Source organism: Phyllobates terribilis, unplaced genomic scaffold (assembly GCF_046119375.1).
Source record: "Phyllobates terribilis strain yellow unplaced genomic scaffold, ASM4611937v1 Scaffold_3__8_contigs__length_932513732, whole genome shotgun sequence".
NCBI lineage: Eukaryota > Metazoa > Chordata > Amphibia > Anura > Dendrobatidae > Phyllobates > Phyllobates terribilis.
Genome location: NW_027362763.1, coordinates 67237093 through 67252726, shown reverse-complemented (window position 1 = coordinate 67252726; position 15634 = coordinate 67237093). Strand labels below are relative to the sequence as shown.

The 15634-nt window shown below is 43.3% G+C and overlaps 1 protein-coding gene across 2 annotated transcripts in view; it reads left to right on the top strand.

Annotated features, from left to right (window-relative positions):
- LOC141258816 (cytochrome P450 2K1-like) overlaps positions 1–15634 on the top strand; it is a 224608-nt gene that overhangs the window by 75067 nt on the left and 133907 nt on the right. For both annotated transcript variants that reach the window (XM_073673970.1, XM_073673968.1), the window contains exons 5-6: positions 10554–10714; positions 12554–12730. In XM_073673970.1, the coding sequence (XP_073530071.1) occupies positions 10554–10714; positions 12554–12730 (338 nt within the window). The remainder of the gene's footprint in view (positions 1–10553; positions 10715–12553; positions 12731–15634) is intronic.

The window sequence follows — 15634 nt, the reverse complement described above, 5'->3', positions numbered from 1 at the left end:
CAGTTACTATATCATCCACCACCTTGTCTTTCACTTTCTCACCCTTGTCCTCCTCCTGACTTTCTGGCAATTGTGTTTCATCATCGTCCACCTCTTTTGACACTTTCCCACCGTCGCCTTTGTGTGACCGTGGCTGATCAAATATTTGGCCATTGCTACATGCGATCTCCTCTTGCCCTGCTTCAAGTGGACAGGGCGAGAGGCCTGAATCTATAAATGGAAAAGTGAACAGCTCTTCGTAGTGTCCAAGTGTGGAATCAGTTGTCTCCGAGCACTCGGCATAGTGGGAGGAAGGAGGATCAGGGTGAGTAATATGCAGTCTAGACTCACGGCTACTGAGACTTGACCATGTGGAAGACAGGGTGGAGATGGTGGTGTTGGCAAAGTGACTGGAAGCATTATCCGCTATCCAACCAACAATCTTTTGACACTGCTCTTGGGTTCAATAGTGGTGTGCTGCAGTCCCCTAGGAATTGGAAGAGGAAGGTCTGGCGAGAAGATGTGGGTGTTTGTTGTGACACAATTTCAGCTTGCCCATAGCCTCGACCTCTGCATGCACCATCACCATCACGTCCAGTTCCCCATCACTTGCGACTCGCCTTGCCCATTTTAAATGGAGGACAATATCTTTCACGCTCACTACAAATGGCTAAATTTGGAGCGAAGTTATATGTAATCCACGTGACGGAGAAACTACAGTTTTAAATACCTGACCTGTAGGTAATTATTTTAAACAGCAAACCAAAAACTTTGCTCACACACTGAAAAAAAATTAGAATGGAGGCCCCAAATGGCAGAATTTTCAGAAAACGTATATGTGATTTGTGTGTCGGACAAACCACAGTTTTAAATATCGGGCCTGTAAGTAAGTAGTTTGAACAGCAAACAAGTGTCAAAAACTTTGCTGACACTGAAAAAAAATTTGAATGGAGGCCAAAAATTGCAGTATTTTCAGTGCAATTATATGTGATTCGTGTGACAGACAAACCACAGTTTTAAATAGCTGGATTTTTAGCGCTGTAATATGGAAAGGACCTGGTTGTATTCTGCAGTGCCAACAAGCAAATTGCGCAGAAAAACGGTGTTCTCTGGATTGATTTTTAAGCAAATAATGAGGATTAAGATCCCAAAATTTTTTTTCCGGGCCCCAGACACCTGGGCCTATATCTAGAAATATCTTACAGCAGCAGAAGGCAGAACTGGAATGGAGCCTCTTGTGCTATATGCACTGCAGTCTGCTATTTATACTGCCTGCCTGCCTATATACACTGCCTGCCTGATATCTCTGCAGATGGATTAGTCCTCAGAAGGACCCTTTGTTGAGATGGATATGTGTAATGTAATTGTTCTCTCCCTATACTACCTAATACACAACCAAATCTCTACCTAGCTCAGCAGCACCTCTCCCTAAACTGCCTGATTGCAGAGTAGACTGACGAGCACAGAGGCGCCAGGTCTGATATAGACCTGATGACGCTGTGCAGTCAGCCAATCACTGTAATGCCACAACCAACATGGCTGCAGAATTACAGTGAATGGCAGGCCATCCCTGCATGTTGATTGGTGCTCTAAAGTGCGCCAAACATGCAGGGAGGGCACCCGAGCATCGGCCCGAGCATCTCGCAAGTACTCTGCAAGCTCCGAGCATCTCGAGTACTGAAATGCTTGGGCGAGTACCGAGTACTTGCAAGTATGCCCGCTCATCATTATTGGTAATTTTAATTGACCTAAAACGGGAAAGGTTTATTCTGATTTCTTGTCAGATATTGAGAAAAACCATGCACATATGTCTTTTTATATAGTGTATGTAAACTTCTGGTTTTAACTGTATGTATCAAATCCCCAAATTGTCAGATGCTGGCTAACAGGGCTGGCTCCAGGTTTTTCTGGGCCCAGGGTGAAAGAGTCTCAGCGGGCCCATTTAACACATACCATGATTCATGATGCACAGATACCGCAGAGGAAAAAAAAAAATATATAAATATATACAGTACAGACCAAAAGTTTGGCCACACCTTCTCATTTAAAGATTTTTCTGTATTTTCATGACTATGAAAATTGTACATTCACATTGAAGGCATCAAAACTATGAATTAACACATGTGGAATTATATACTTAACAAAAAATGTGGAACAACTGAAAATATGTCTTATATTTTAGGTTCTTCAAAGTAGCCACCTTTTGCTTTGATGACTGCTTTGCACACTCTTGGCACTCTCTTGATGAGCTTCCAGAGGTAGTCACCGGAAATGGTCTTCCAACAATCTTGAAGGAGTTCCCAGAGATGCTTAGCACTTGATGGCTCTTTTGCCTTCACTCTGCGGTCCAGCTCACCCCAAACCATCTCGATTGGGTTCAGGTCTGGTGACTGTGGAGGCCAGGTCATCTGGCGTAGCACCCCATCACTCTCCTTCTTGGTCCCTAACACGGCCTGGAGATGTGTTTGGGGTCATTGTCCTGTTGAAAAATAAATGGTCCAACTAAACGCAAACCGGATGGAATAGCATGCTGCTGCAAGATGCTGTGGTAGCCATGCCGGTTCAGTATGCCTTCAATTTTGAATAAATCCCCAACAGTGTCACCAGCAACGCACCCCCACACCATCACACCTCCTCCTCCGTTCACCTTTTCTGCGTCGCACAAAGACACGGTGGTTGGAACCAAAGATATCAAATTTGGACTCATCAGACCAAAGCACAGATTTCCACTGGTCTAATGTCCATTCCATGTTTTCTTTAGCCCAAACAAGTCTCTTCCGCTTGTTGCCTGTCCTTAGCAGTGGTTTCCTAGCAGCTATTTTACCATGAAGGCCTGCTGCACAAAGTCTCCTCTTAACAGTTGTTGTAGAGATGTGTCTGCTGCTAGAATTCTGTGTGGCATTGACCTGGTCTCTAATCTGAGCAGCTGTTAACCTGCGAATTCTGAGGCTGGTGACTCGGATAAACTTATCCTCAGTAGCAGAGGTGACTCTTAGTATTCCTTTCCTGGGGGGGGGGGTCCTGATGTGAGCCAGTTTCTTTGTAGCTCTTGATGGTTTTTGCAACTGCACTTGGGGACACTTTCAAAGTTTTCCCAATTTTTTCGGACCGACTGACCTTCATTTCTTAAAGTAATGATGGCCACTCATTTTTCTTTACTTAGCTGCTTTTTTCTTGCCATAATACAAATTCTAACAGTCTATTCAGTAAGACTATCATCTGTGTATCCACCTGACTTCTGCACAACACAACTGATGGTCCCAACCCCATTTATAAGGCAAGAAATCCCACTTATTAAACCTGACAGGGCACACCTGTGAAGTGAAAACCATTTCCAGTGACTACGTCTTGAAGCTCATCAAGACACCCCCAAAATTAAAGTGGAAAAACACACTACAGGCTGATCCAACTTTGATGTAATGTCCTTAAAACAAGTCAAAATGAGGCTCAGTATTGTGTGTGGCCTCCACGTGCCTGTATGACCTCCCTACAATACCCGGGCATGCTCCTGATGAGGTTGTGGATGGCCTCCTGTGGGATCTCCTCCCAGACCTGGACTAAAGCATCCGCCAACATTGGACAGACTGTGGTGCAACATGACGTTGGTGGATGGAGCGAGAAATGATGACCCAGATGTGCTCAATCGGATTCAGGTCTGGGGAATGGGCGGGCCAGTCCATAGCTTCAATGCTTTCATCTTGCAGGAACTGCTGACACACTCCAGCCACATGAGGTCTGGCATTGTCCTGCATTAGGATGATCAAAGGACCAACCGCACCAGCATATGTTCTCATAAGGGGTCTGAGGATCTCATCTCGGTATGTAATGGCAGTCAGGCTACCTCTGGCGAGCACATGGAGGGCTGTGCGGCCCTCCAAAGAAATGGCACCCCACACCATTACTGACCCACTGCCAAACCGATCATGCTGAAGGATGTTGCAGGCCTCAGATTGCTCTCCACGGCGTCTCTAGACTCTGTCACGTCTGTCACATGTGCTCAGTGTGAACTTGCTTTAATCTGTAAAGAGCACAGGGCGCCAGTAGCGACTTTGCCAATCCTGGGTGTTCTGTGGCAAATGCCAAGCGTCCTATACGGTGTTGGGCTGTGAGCACAACCCCATCTGTGGACGTCGGACCCTCATACCACTCTCATGAAGTCAGTTTCTAACCGTTTGTGCAGAAACATGCACATTTGTGGTCTGCTGGAGGTCATTTTGCAGGACTCTGGCAGTGCTCCTCCTGTTACTCCTTGCACAAAGGCAGCGGTATCAGTCCTGCTGCTGAGTTGTTTCCTTCCTACGGCCTCCTCCTCATCTCCTGGTGTACTGGCCTGTCTCCTGGTAGCATCTCCAGCCTCTGGACACTACTCTGACAGACACAGCAAACTTTCTTGCCACAGCTCGCATTGATGTGCCATCCTGGATGAGCTGCACTACCTGAGCAACTTCTGTGTGTTGTAGAGTCCGTCTCATGTTATCACGAGTGTGAAAACCCAAACAACATTCAAAAGTGACCAAAACATCAACCAGAAAGCATTGGTACTGAGATGTTGTCTGTGGTCCCCACCTGCATAACCACTTCTTTAATGAGGATGTCTTGATAATTACCGAAATTTTCCACCTATTGTCTACTCCATTTGCACAACAGCATGTGAAATTGATTGTCAATCAGTGTTGCTTCCTAAGTGGACAGTTTGATTTCACAGAAGCTTGATTCACTTGGAGTTATATTTTGTTGTTTAAGTGTTCCCTTTATTTTTTTGAGCAGTAAATATACAGGGTGGTCCAAAAGTAGGTGGACAGAAAGGGTAATAAGGATATGAAGGGGGAGATTTATCAAACATGATGTAAAGTGAAACTGGCTCAGTTGCCCTTAGCAAACAATCAGATTCCACTTATCATTCCTCACAGACTCTTTGGAAAATGAAAGGTGGAATTTGATTGGTTGCTAAGGGCAACTGAGCCAGTTTCACAGATGTAGTTTTCACAGATAGATCTCCCACAAATCTGTTTTCTTTTCAGATAATTCAGATAACACACAATGGCAAATAATATAAACACAGATCAAAGAAAATGGATTTTAACAGAGTAATGGAAATCTCAAAATGCTGAAACCGTTAGAGCAAATTGGGTTGAAACATTTGGTACTCAAGCCCCAAAGAAACAAACCATTTACCACATTTGTGACAAATTCAATGCAACTGGCTCAGTCCTTAATGCTCCAAAAACTGGTCGACCCAAAACAGTCTGTACAGAAGATAATAAACAACTTGTTGCTGAAACATTTGTTGAGAGTCCAAAAAAGTCCACCAGAAGAGCCTCTTTGGAATGGGGAATTTCACGAGCTTCTATCATGCAAATCCTGAAATCTATTGGGTGGAAAGCTTATCATACACGTCTAATTCATGGTTTATTGGAGGATGATCCAGACAGGCGGCTGCAATTTAGTGTTTGATAAATATCCCTCTTCATAACCTTATTACACTTTCTGTCCACCTACTTTTGGACCACCCTGTGTGTGTGTGTGTATATATATATATATATATATATATATATATATATATATATATATATATATATATATATATATATATATACATATACACCGCTTGCAGAATTATTAGGCAAATGCGTATTTTGATCACTTCGATACTTTTTATACATGTTGTCCTACTCCAAGCTGCAAAGGCTTGAGAGCCAACTATCAATTAAGTAAATCTGGTGATGTGCATCTCTGTAATGAGGAGGGGTGTTGTCTAATGACATCAACACCCTATATAAGGTGTCCTTAATTATTAGGCAACTTCCTTTCCTTTGGCAAAATGGGTCAGAAGAGAGATTTGACGGGCTCTGAAAAGTCTAAAATTGTAAGATGTCTTGCAGAGGGATGCAGCAGTTTTGAAATTTCCAAACTTTTGAAGCGTGATCACCGAACAATCAAGCGTTTCATGGCAAATAGCCAACAGGATCGCAAGAAGCGTGTTGGCCAAAAAAGGTGCAAAATAACTGCCCATGAATTGAGGAAAATCAAGCGGGAAGCTGCCAAGATGCCATTCGCCACCCGTTTTGCCATATATCAGAGCTGCAACGTTACTGGATTATCAAAAAGCACAAGGTGTGCGATACTCAGGGACATGGCCAAGGTTTGGATCGCTGAAAAATGACACCTTTGAACAAGAAACATAAGATAAAACATCAAGAATGGGCCAAGAAATATCTTAAGACTGATTTTTCAAAGGTTTTATGGACTGATGAAATGAGGGTGACTCTTGATGGGCCAGATGGATGGGCCAGAGGCTGGATCAGTAAAGGACAGAGAGCTCCACTCTGACTCAGACGCCATCAAGGTGGAGGTGGGGTACTGGTATGGGCTGGTATCATCAAAGATGAACTTGTGGGACCTTTTCGGGTTGAGGATGGAGTGAAGCTCAACTTCCAGACCTACTGCAGTTTCTGGAAGACAACTTCTTCAAGCAGTGGTAGAGGAAGAAGTTGGTATTGTTCAAGAAAAACATGATTTTCATGCAGGACAATGCTCCATCACATGCATCCAACTACTCCACAGCGTGGCTGGCCAGTAAAGGTCTAAAAGAAGAAAAAATAATGACATGGCCCCCTTGTTCACCTGATCTGAACCCAATAGAGAACCTGTCCATGATAAAATGTGAGATCTACAGGAAGGGAAAACAGTACACCTCTCGGAACTGTATGTGGGAGGCTGTGGTAGCTGCTGCACGCAATGTTGATCGAAAATAGAACAAGCAACTGACAGAATCTATGGATGGAAGGCTATTGAGTGTCATCATAAAGAAAGGTGGCTATACTGATCACTAATTTTTTGGGTTTTTGTTTTTGCATGTCAGAAATGTTTATTGCTAAACTTTGTGCACTGATATTGGTTTACCTGGTGAAAATAAACAAGGGAGATGGGATTATATTTGGTTTTTATTAAGTTGCCTAATAATTCTGCACAGTAATAGTTACCTGCACAAACAGATACCCTCCTATTTTTTTTGGAAGAAGGTCCTGTGGACTGATGAAACCAAGATTGAGTTGTTTGGTCATACAAAAAGGAGTCATGCATGGCGGCAAAAAAACACAGCATTCCAAGAAAAACACTTGCTACCCACAGTAAAATTTGGTGGAGGTTCCATCATGCTTTGGGGCTGTGTGGCCAATGCCGGCACCGGGAATCTTGTTAAAGTTGAGGGACGCATGGATTCCACTCAGTATCAGCAGATTCTTGACAATAATGTTCAAGAATCAGTGATAAAGTTGAAGTTACGCAGGGGATGGATCTTTCAGCAAGACAATGATCCAAAACACCGCTCAAAATCTACTCAGGCATTCATGCAGAGGAACAATTACAATGTTCTGGAATGGCCATTCCAGTCCCCAGACCTGAATATCATTGAACATCTGTGGGATCATTTGAAGAGGGCTGTCCATGCTCGGCGACCATCAAACTTAACTGAACTGGAATTGTTTTGTAAAGAGAAATGGTCAAAAATACCTTCATCCAGGATCCAGGAACTCATTAAAAGCTTCAGGAAGCGACCAGAGGCTGCTATTTTTGCAAAAGGAGGATCTACTAAATATTAATGTCACTTTTCTGGTGAGGTGCCCATACTTATGCACCTGTCAAATTTTGTTTGAATGCAGATTGCACATTTTCTGTTAGTACAATAAACCTCATTTCAAGGCAGAAACATTAGTGTGTCCAACAGTTATTACATATATCAAACTGAAATAGCTGTTGCAAAAACACCAATTTTTATAAAACATTAAGCTTAAGATTAATAGGGGTGCCCAAACTTTTTCATATAACTGTATATGTATATATATATATGTATATGTATATATATATATATATATATATATATATATATATATATATATATATATATATATATATATATATATATATATATATATGGTACAATGCCAAAGATTTCACTTCTTACATTACATGAGCGATATCTATTGTAAATTCCACAATAGCTCAGAAACCAGCGAATCGCTCCACACAGTATACTGGCCCCAATAAAATGCTCCATACAGAATACTGGCCCCCATAAAATGCTCCATACGGAATACTGGCCCCCATGTAATGCTCCATATAGAATACTGGCCCCCATAAAATGCTCCGTACAGGATACTGGCCCCGTTATAACACTCCATACAGGATACTGGCACCTATATAATGCTCCATGCAGGATGTTCGCCTCACATAATGCCCTATGCAGGCTATCCCCCCCCTTCTAATGCCCCATGCAGGATGTCTCTCCCCATATAATGCCGCATGCAGGATGTCACCCCCTCATATAATGCCCCATGCAGGTTGTCACTTCTCCCCCCCATATAATGCCCTATGCCGGATCTCCCTTTCCCCCCATATAATGCCCCATTCAGAATGTCACCCCCCATATAGTGCCTTATGCAGGATGTCCCTTTCTCCCCCATATAATGCCCCATGCGGGATATCACCCTCTCTCTTTAAAATGCCCCATGCAGGATGTCACCCCCTCTTTATAATGCCCCATGCAGGATATCACCCCCTATATAATGCCCCATGCAGGGTGTTCCTTTCCCCCCATATAATGCCCCATGCAGGATGTACCTTCCCCCCATATAATACCCTATACAGGATGTCCCTTTCCCCCCATCATTTAATGCCCCATGCAGGATATCACCCCCCTCTCTTTATAATGCCCCATGCAGGATATCACTTCCCCCTCTTTATAACGCCCCACGCAGGATGTCACCCCCCCCATATAATGCCCCATGCCTCCATACATTAAAAAAAAAAAAAATCAAATACTCACCTCACTACTCCTCACCTGTTGCTGCTGCTCAGGTCGGGGCTCCAGCGCCGCCGGCGTCTTCCCGCTTTGTGCTTCCTGTGATGGCTCAGGGGAAAGTGTGGTGGAAAGATGTCACCGCACCCTGTGACCTGAAACATCACAGGGAGCACACAGCAGGAAAACACCGGATCTGTGGAGGCACGGGGAGAGGTAAGTATTCGGCTGCTGGTGCCCTGAGCAAGTGGGGGAGAAGTGCGGGAGCTGGCAACATTCTCCTCCACCCATAGCCCGGCGGGGTGCCCGACCCTGAGTTGGCCCCCCTGCCTGCTCAGGGCCCTGGCACTTGCCCGGGTGCTGACGCCAGCCCTGCTGGCTAATATAAATTTTGAAGGAAATTCATAATTAATCATATCACTTCCCATCAGTCTAAGGCTGTTTATAATTAGTGTTAGATCATATCGGCCCTTTAAATTTTAGCCTGGGAGAATCATGTGTAAGTACAGTATATGGATATGTGTGTGCATGCCCACGTTTCCCCTTTAAAGGAACAAGTTCATTTTTAAAATGTGTGTAATATGCATAGTGTGTAGCTGTGTTATAGGTAACGTTCGTAATATATAATGTAGGATGTGATAATGTAGAGCATGCTAGAGATAGGTGTTAGAATGTTTGTATAGAACTGTGTTATAAGATTAAAACTGACTAGCAACAGACAGCGGGGTCAGAGAGAGTTAATGTTGGGACTAGCCCAGAGGAGTGGGCAAGTGACTGCTGCTTGTAGATAACGAGTTGGAGTTTGGAGTGTAACATGAGCAGTGCTGCCTTTGGGTTGACATACAATGACAGAAGACTTAAGAACAGGGATAGCGAGATCCTAAAGAAGCGATGACTGGGTACTCACACTGGCCTTCCAGAAAAGGCATCCATGGAAAAGAAGCCGAGTCACGAACCCTTGCAACTCTGTAGTTAACGGCCCTAAATAGGGCTGTGTTCGTAAAACTAGTGAGGGTCCAGAGTGGTAGATCCAGGGCACCAGTAGTGGAAGAAATAAGACACGGAACCGATGAGCGAGTAGAGAGGCTCGCTGATCAGGATTGTAGCGACAGGCTGGATTGTGGCAACGTAATGTACAACCATTGTTTCTGCAAAACCCTGGAGTAAAACTACAAAAGAAGGATATTATGTCAGGGAGAAATAAACAATCATAAGATGTTGTGCCCACTATCCCTTGTATATATCCTTTGCCAAGTTATCATTCAGTAAAGACTCTATGTTTGAAGGACGGTTACCTTTAATGAACTGTGAGGTGGTCTGCATGGGCATAATGTGATCACAGCACAAGTCCACACACCCAGCCAGGACCAACACTTTAATGTAGTGCGTCGGGACAAGAAAGGAGACTACTGTCTCGCAAGCAGCTAACGCCCCGCACTGCTCTGCAAATGTTTGATAAATATTAGATTTAGGGTCCCATTAAGAAAAGGTACATCTTGTCGAGGCTAATGGGTTGTCATGAATTTGTCAATTAATGCACGAAGTACCTTCATTTTTATAAGTATATTCTATATAACAGTAATGCAGTTTAAATGTCATATTTTGTGTTTGAATACATCTTAGTTCTTACAGAGGCGTCTGCACTCTTTTCTTTCTATGCTTTGCAGTCATGACCGGGGCTTGTTCCTGTTCACACTTGCTTTGTCGTGTTCAGAGGTGCTGGTCAGTGTTTTGTTTTTTTGCAATTACAACCACTGTCTTCTCACTGTTTTTCCAGGTGAACCCTTTGATAATGGCATAAATATAAATGCTGCTGCATGTAACATAGTCGTCTCAATTTTACTGAGTAAGCGATTTGATTATGAAGATCCCACACTTTTGAAGCTGTTAACGATGACTGATGAAGTTACCAAATTAACTGGTAGCCCAATGGCAATGGTGAGCAGCACAACTTCTTATTGTGTTTAAGAAATAGCATTATAGGCCATTCTTAAGCTATGTAACGTGTGATTGGTGAGGCTGCAACCCATAAGGTGCCCCTACTCTTAAAATTCTAAATCTTACAAACAGCTTTCTCAACAGTGTCGTAGTCCTTTGCCAGTCAAAAGTTTGGAATGGCTTTTCATGCAATGTTTTCCCTTGTTCATATTGGAATGTACAAATTACAGATTTAGACTGATGGCAGCAAACCCTAGAAGTAACACATATGGAAACAATAAGTAAAGGAACAAGCCAAACCAGAATTTATTTTAAACCTAAAATTCCTCCAAGTAACCCCTTTTATTCGGATGTCAGCTTTATACTGCCTCATCATTCTCTCAAGCAGCTTCATCAGGTGTCACCTGGAGTGGCTTTACAATAGTCTTGAAGAAGGTCCCAAGAGGTACTGAGCACTTTTTAGCTGCTTTGTCTTCACTTTGCATCCAACTCATCCCAAACAAAGTCAATTGGGTTGAGATCAAGTGATTGTGGAAGCCATGTCATCTTATACAGCACTCCATCCCTCTCTCTTCGTCACATAGCCCTCACATAACCTGGAGATATGTTTTAGGTCCTTGTCTTGTTGAAATACAAATAATGATCCCAGAAACTGCAAACCAGATAGAATGGTATGTTTTCGCAGAATTCTGTGGCAGCCATGCTGGCTACGTATGCTTGAATTTAGAATAAATCATCATCAGTGTCACCTGTAAAACTCCCCCACACCATCACATCTCCTCCTTTATGCTGTCCATATGAAAAATTTGAAATATTCCCTCCTAAGACCACAGCACAGATTTACGATGATCTAATGTCCAGTTCTTGTGGTATTCATCCCAAAGAAGCCTGTTCTTCTTGTTTTCAGCCACTTTAGTGGCTTCTTTGCACCAATTAAACCATAAAGGTCGCTTCTCGAAGTCTAATCTGGACAATTGATGTTGACGTTATCTGAGGTGCGGTTCTTATAATATTCTGGCTACAAAAATCTTGTAATAGCGATTGAGTACCAAAAATGCCTCTGCAAAACACATCTGATTGGCAAAGACACTTTCTGAAGGCCAGGGCTTCCACAAATAAACTCTTGCTAAGACAGATCTATCCATTGAAATCCATTCCAGGTGACTACTTAATGATGCTGCTTTATAGACTTTTGACTACTCAGAATTCACTCTGCTGGTGCTTAGTGGAGAGAGGGGAATAAGCCTCTGCCAGATCCCTCTACTTATATCCTCCATGGATACAGGATTGGGCATGCTGAAACCATACTTCCCCACAATCCCAAATTCCCATATTCCTAAAATCTGGGAAAATGCAGGTTTAGGATACAGGATGTGCTTAAAAATCTAAAAAAAAAAAAACCTTTGGAACTGGGAATACTCCCAATCCTTCATGACATCTGCCATTAGAGATAAGATAAATAGAGTGCTTAGTCAACTTTCCTAAAAGTTGCATTAGTAATTTCAGAATTGCCAAAAATCAGCAGAAATAAGGATCAGTTTTGCATTTTGACGCATATAATCCCCCTAACAAGTATTGATGATCAACTGAGGTGCCAAGAGCAAGACCCCAACTGTTCTGTTATTGATGACATCCTAAAAATATACACACACTACCATCCCCCACGCACAGGATCTTTGAATTTCCTTTTCCCAGGGCTGACAAATTGGGATCCCTATGATTATATATTTATAACTTATCATGTTTGTAAGTGGAACTTTTATATTTTTGGATAACACATTTAGGAAAGTACCTGGTTAGAAATAGAAATACAAAGGTCATCTATTTTTTTTTGTGCAGCTTTATAACACATATCCATCTGTGATGCGCTGGTTTACAAGTGTGGCTGAAAAGGTGCTCAGGAATACAGAAGAATTGCATGCGTTTAATCGAGAGACCTTCACCAACCACAGGAAACAACTGGACGTAAATGACCAGAGGAATCTTATTGACTCATTCCTGGTGAAACAACAAGAGGTACTAGAATACCTATTGATACATACGTGGCAAAGCTGAGCTTATCCTCTGGCACAATTCATGGTGAAAGCCCAATTTAGCTTTTTTGTTTATACAGGACTGCAGGAAAACTTTGTCTTGAGGTGGAACAATATGGCTTGCTGAGATGGCATGAGTGTATTTTAGAAGTAAATTTTGTAGTATTATAAATGGCACATGGTAGCTGCAGCTGTTACAGATTACAGGAAACTTAAAGAGTAACTTGTAATAATTTTTATTTCATAAATTAATAGTACACATGAAAATGTCACGCAAGGTGTAGGAAAGACTTAGTGCAACACAGAGGGAAGAGGTAACGGGAGCCCAGACACTAGGGAGAGGGGGGAGTGGAGACTTCCTTGTCTGGGCTAGTGTCACCCTGTCTCAACTATGGACCCTATGTTGGCTCTTAACCAATCTCCGTACGATCTGTCTTTCCCTGGAATTAGACTCAGGCTAGGGAATGGAGAAGATGAGCACTAGTCGATCTCTACTGAACTCTAAAGACAGAAAGGAAGGATTAACAGGGAAAATTTCTTAGTTTTTAGATGACTCCAGACAAATGTGCACATGTCCTCAAACACCAAAGAGGAGGAAGTACTGCTTTTGATGAAGTCTTCACTAGAAGTAATGATTATCGCTGGCACCTCCCTCTGTACACAGCAGGTATTTATACACCCAGACCAGGGAATTAATTAGCCAGAGGAAGCTAGCCACTAGGTCCCAGAGACAGCCTCTAAAAAGATGTCTGTAATGCCAAACATAGAGATCTCCTGAAACCAACTGCAGGGTGACTGTCTGTAACTTCTGACACACCCGTGACAGTACCCCCCTTTACGAGTGGCCTCCGGACACTCAGGACTGGGTTTCTCAAGAAAAGAGGTGTGAAATAAACGAACCAACCTGAGAGCATTCACCTCTGATACAGAAACACACATCCTCTACTCTGGACCATAGCTTTTCCAGTGCACCAAGTATTGTAGAGAACTATATTGGAGACGAGAATCTACAATCTTTGAGATCTGGAAGTGCAGATTACCATCAACCATTACAGGAGGCGGTGGTAGAGGTGAGGGCTCAAGAGATTCTACGTACTTTTCGAGTAAGGACCTATGGAACACTTTGTGGACCTTAAGGGCCTGAGGAAGTTCAAGACAAAAATCTGCTGGGTTAATGATGGCAGTTATTTTATAGGGACCAATAAAACTATGTCCCAGCTTCCAAGAAGGAACTTTCAATCTTATATTTTTGGTAGACAACCACACAAAGTCATTCACATTCAGGTCCGGACCTGGCAAGCGTTTCTGTCAGCCATATGTTTATACCTGTCCAGGAGGGCAAATTTGGGTTCAAGCCGGATAGGCCTACCTGCAGAGACCCCCACATTGGGGACCTGTAGCCGCTGCTGCTGCTGTACTTCACCACGGAGATCATTCACCTCCAGAGATAGACTGTGCAGCCGCTATGCGAGCTCTGCAACTGAATTCATATGAAGGGAGAAAGGAAAAAAAAAAGTCCAGGCCCAAAAACACACAGAGAAAAAAAACAACAAAGTGTAAGGTTTTTTTTTCGTTTTCAAAAATGTGCTCTGCCAGTGAAAATGTCACGCAAGCTGTGGGAAACACAGAGGGAAGAGAGAAATGGATCCCAGACAGTAGGGTAAGGGGGGAGTGGAGACCTCTTGGTCTGGTCTAGTGTCACCCTGTCTCAACTATCGACCCTATATTGGCTCTTAACCAATTGCCACATGCATTTCTCGCCCTGTCTTTCCCTGGCATTAGACTCCGGCTAGGGAAGGGAGGAGATCAGCACTAGTCGATTTCCACTGAACTCTAAAGACAAAAAGGAAGGACAAACAGGGAAAATTGCTTAGCTTTTAGATGACTCCAGTCAAATGTGCACATGTCCTCAAACACCAGAGAGGAGGAAGTACTGCGCTTGCTGAAGTCTTCACTAGGAGTAATATCTCCGGCACCTCCCTCTTGTACACAGTAGGTATTTATACACCCAGACCAGGGAATTAATTAGCCAGAGTAAGGTAGCTGCTAAGTCCTAGAGACAGCCTCTAAGAGGAAGTCTGTAATGCCAAACATAGAGATCTCCTGCAACCAATTACAGGGCGACTATCTGTCACTTCTGACACACCCATGATAGAAAATACGTAATATATCTTATCTTACACACCTGTTCTGGGTATGTGTCACGTAAGGTGTGGGAAAGACTAAGTGCAACATGAAGGGAAGAGGAGAAGGAAGCCCAAACACTAGAGAAAGGGGGAGTGGAGACCCCTAGGCAGATCTAATAACACCCTGACTACTCTACCATCCCTATATTGGTTCCCCCAAACTGCTGAGCAGGACCCTAAAACCTCTATGTCCCTAGAGCTTGGCCCTATATAGGGAGGGTGAGGCGTGAGCACTGGTCAAGCCCCACTACAAACTAAAGACAACAAGGTATACAAACAAAGAGAATCAACTTAGCTTGAGCAGACAACAGAGGAGAAATGCTAACTGTCTTCCAAGGGCACCAGAGAGGAAGCCAGCCAACAGCTAGTGCACCAAGCATGCACAAAAGTACATAGAAGTATCACCAACGCTTTCCTGCAGCAATCTGGGAGTCTTTAACTCCCATAGAAAGGTGTGTCAATTAACAGCAGGAGGGAGGTAGCCACAGGGTCTTAAAGGAAAAAGGATTAAGAAGGCATTTGCAATGCCAAGCTTAGAGACATTCCACAGCCAGATCCAGAGCAACTGTTTATAACACCTGACACAATCGTGACAGTACCCCTCCTTCTATGAGTGGCCTCCGGAAACTCAAGACCAGATTTCTCAGGATAAATGGTGTGGAATGCATGAACCAATCTGGGGGCATTCACCTCTGATGCTA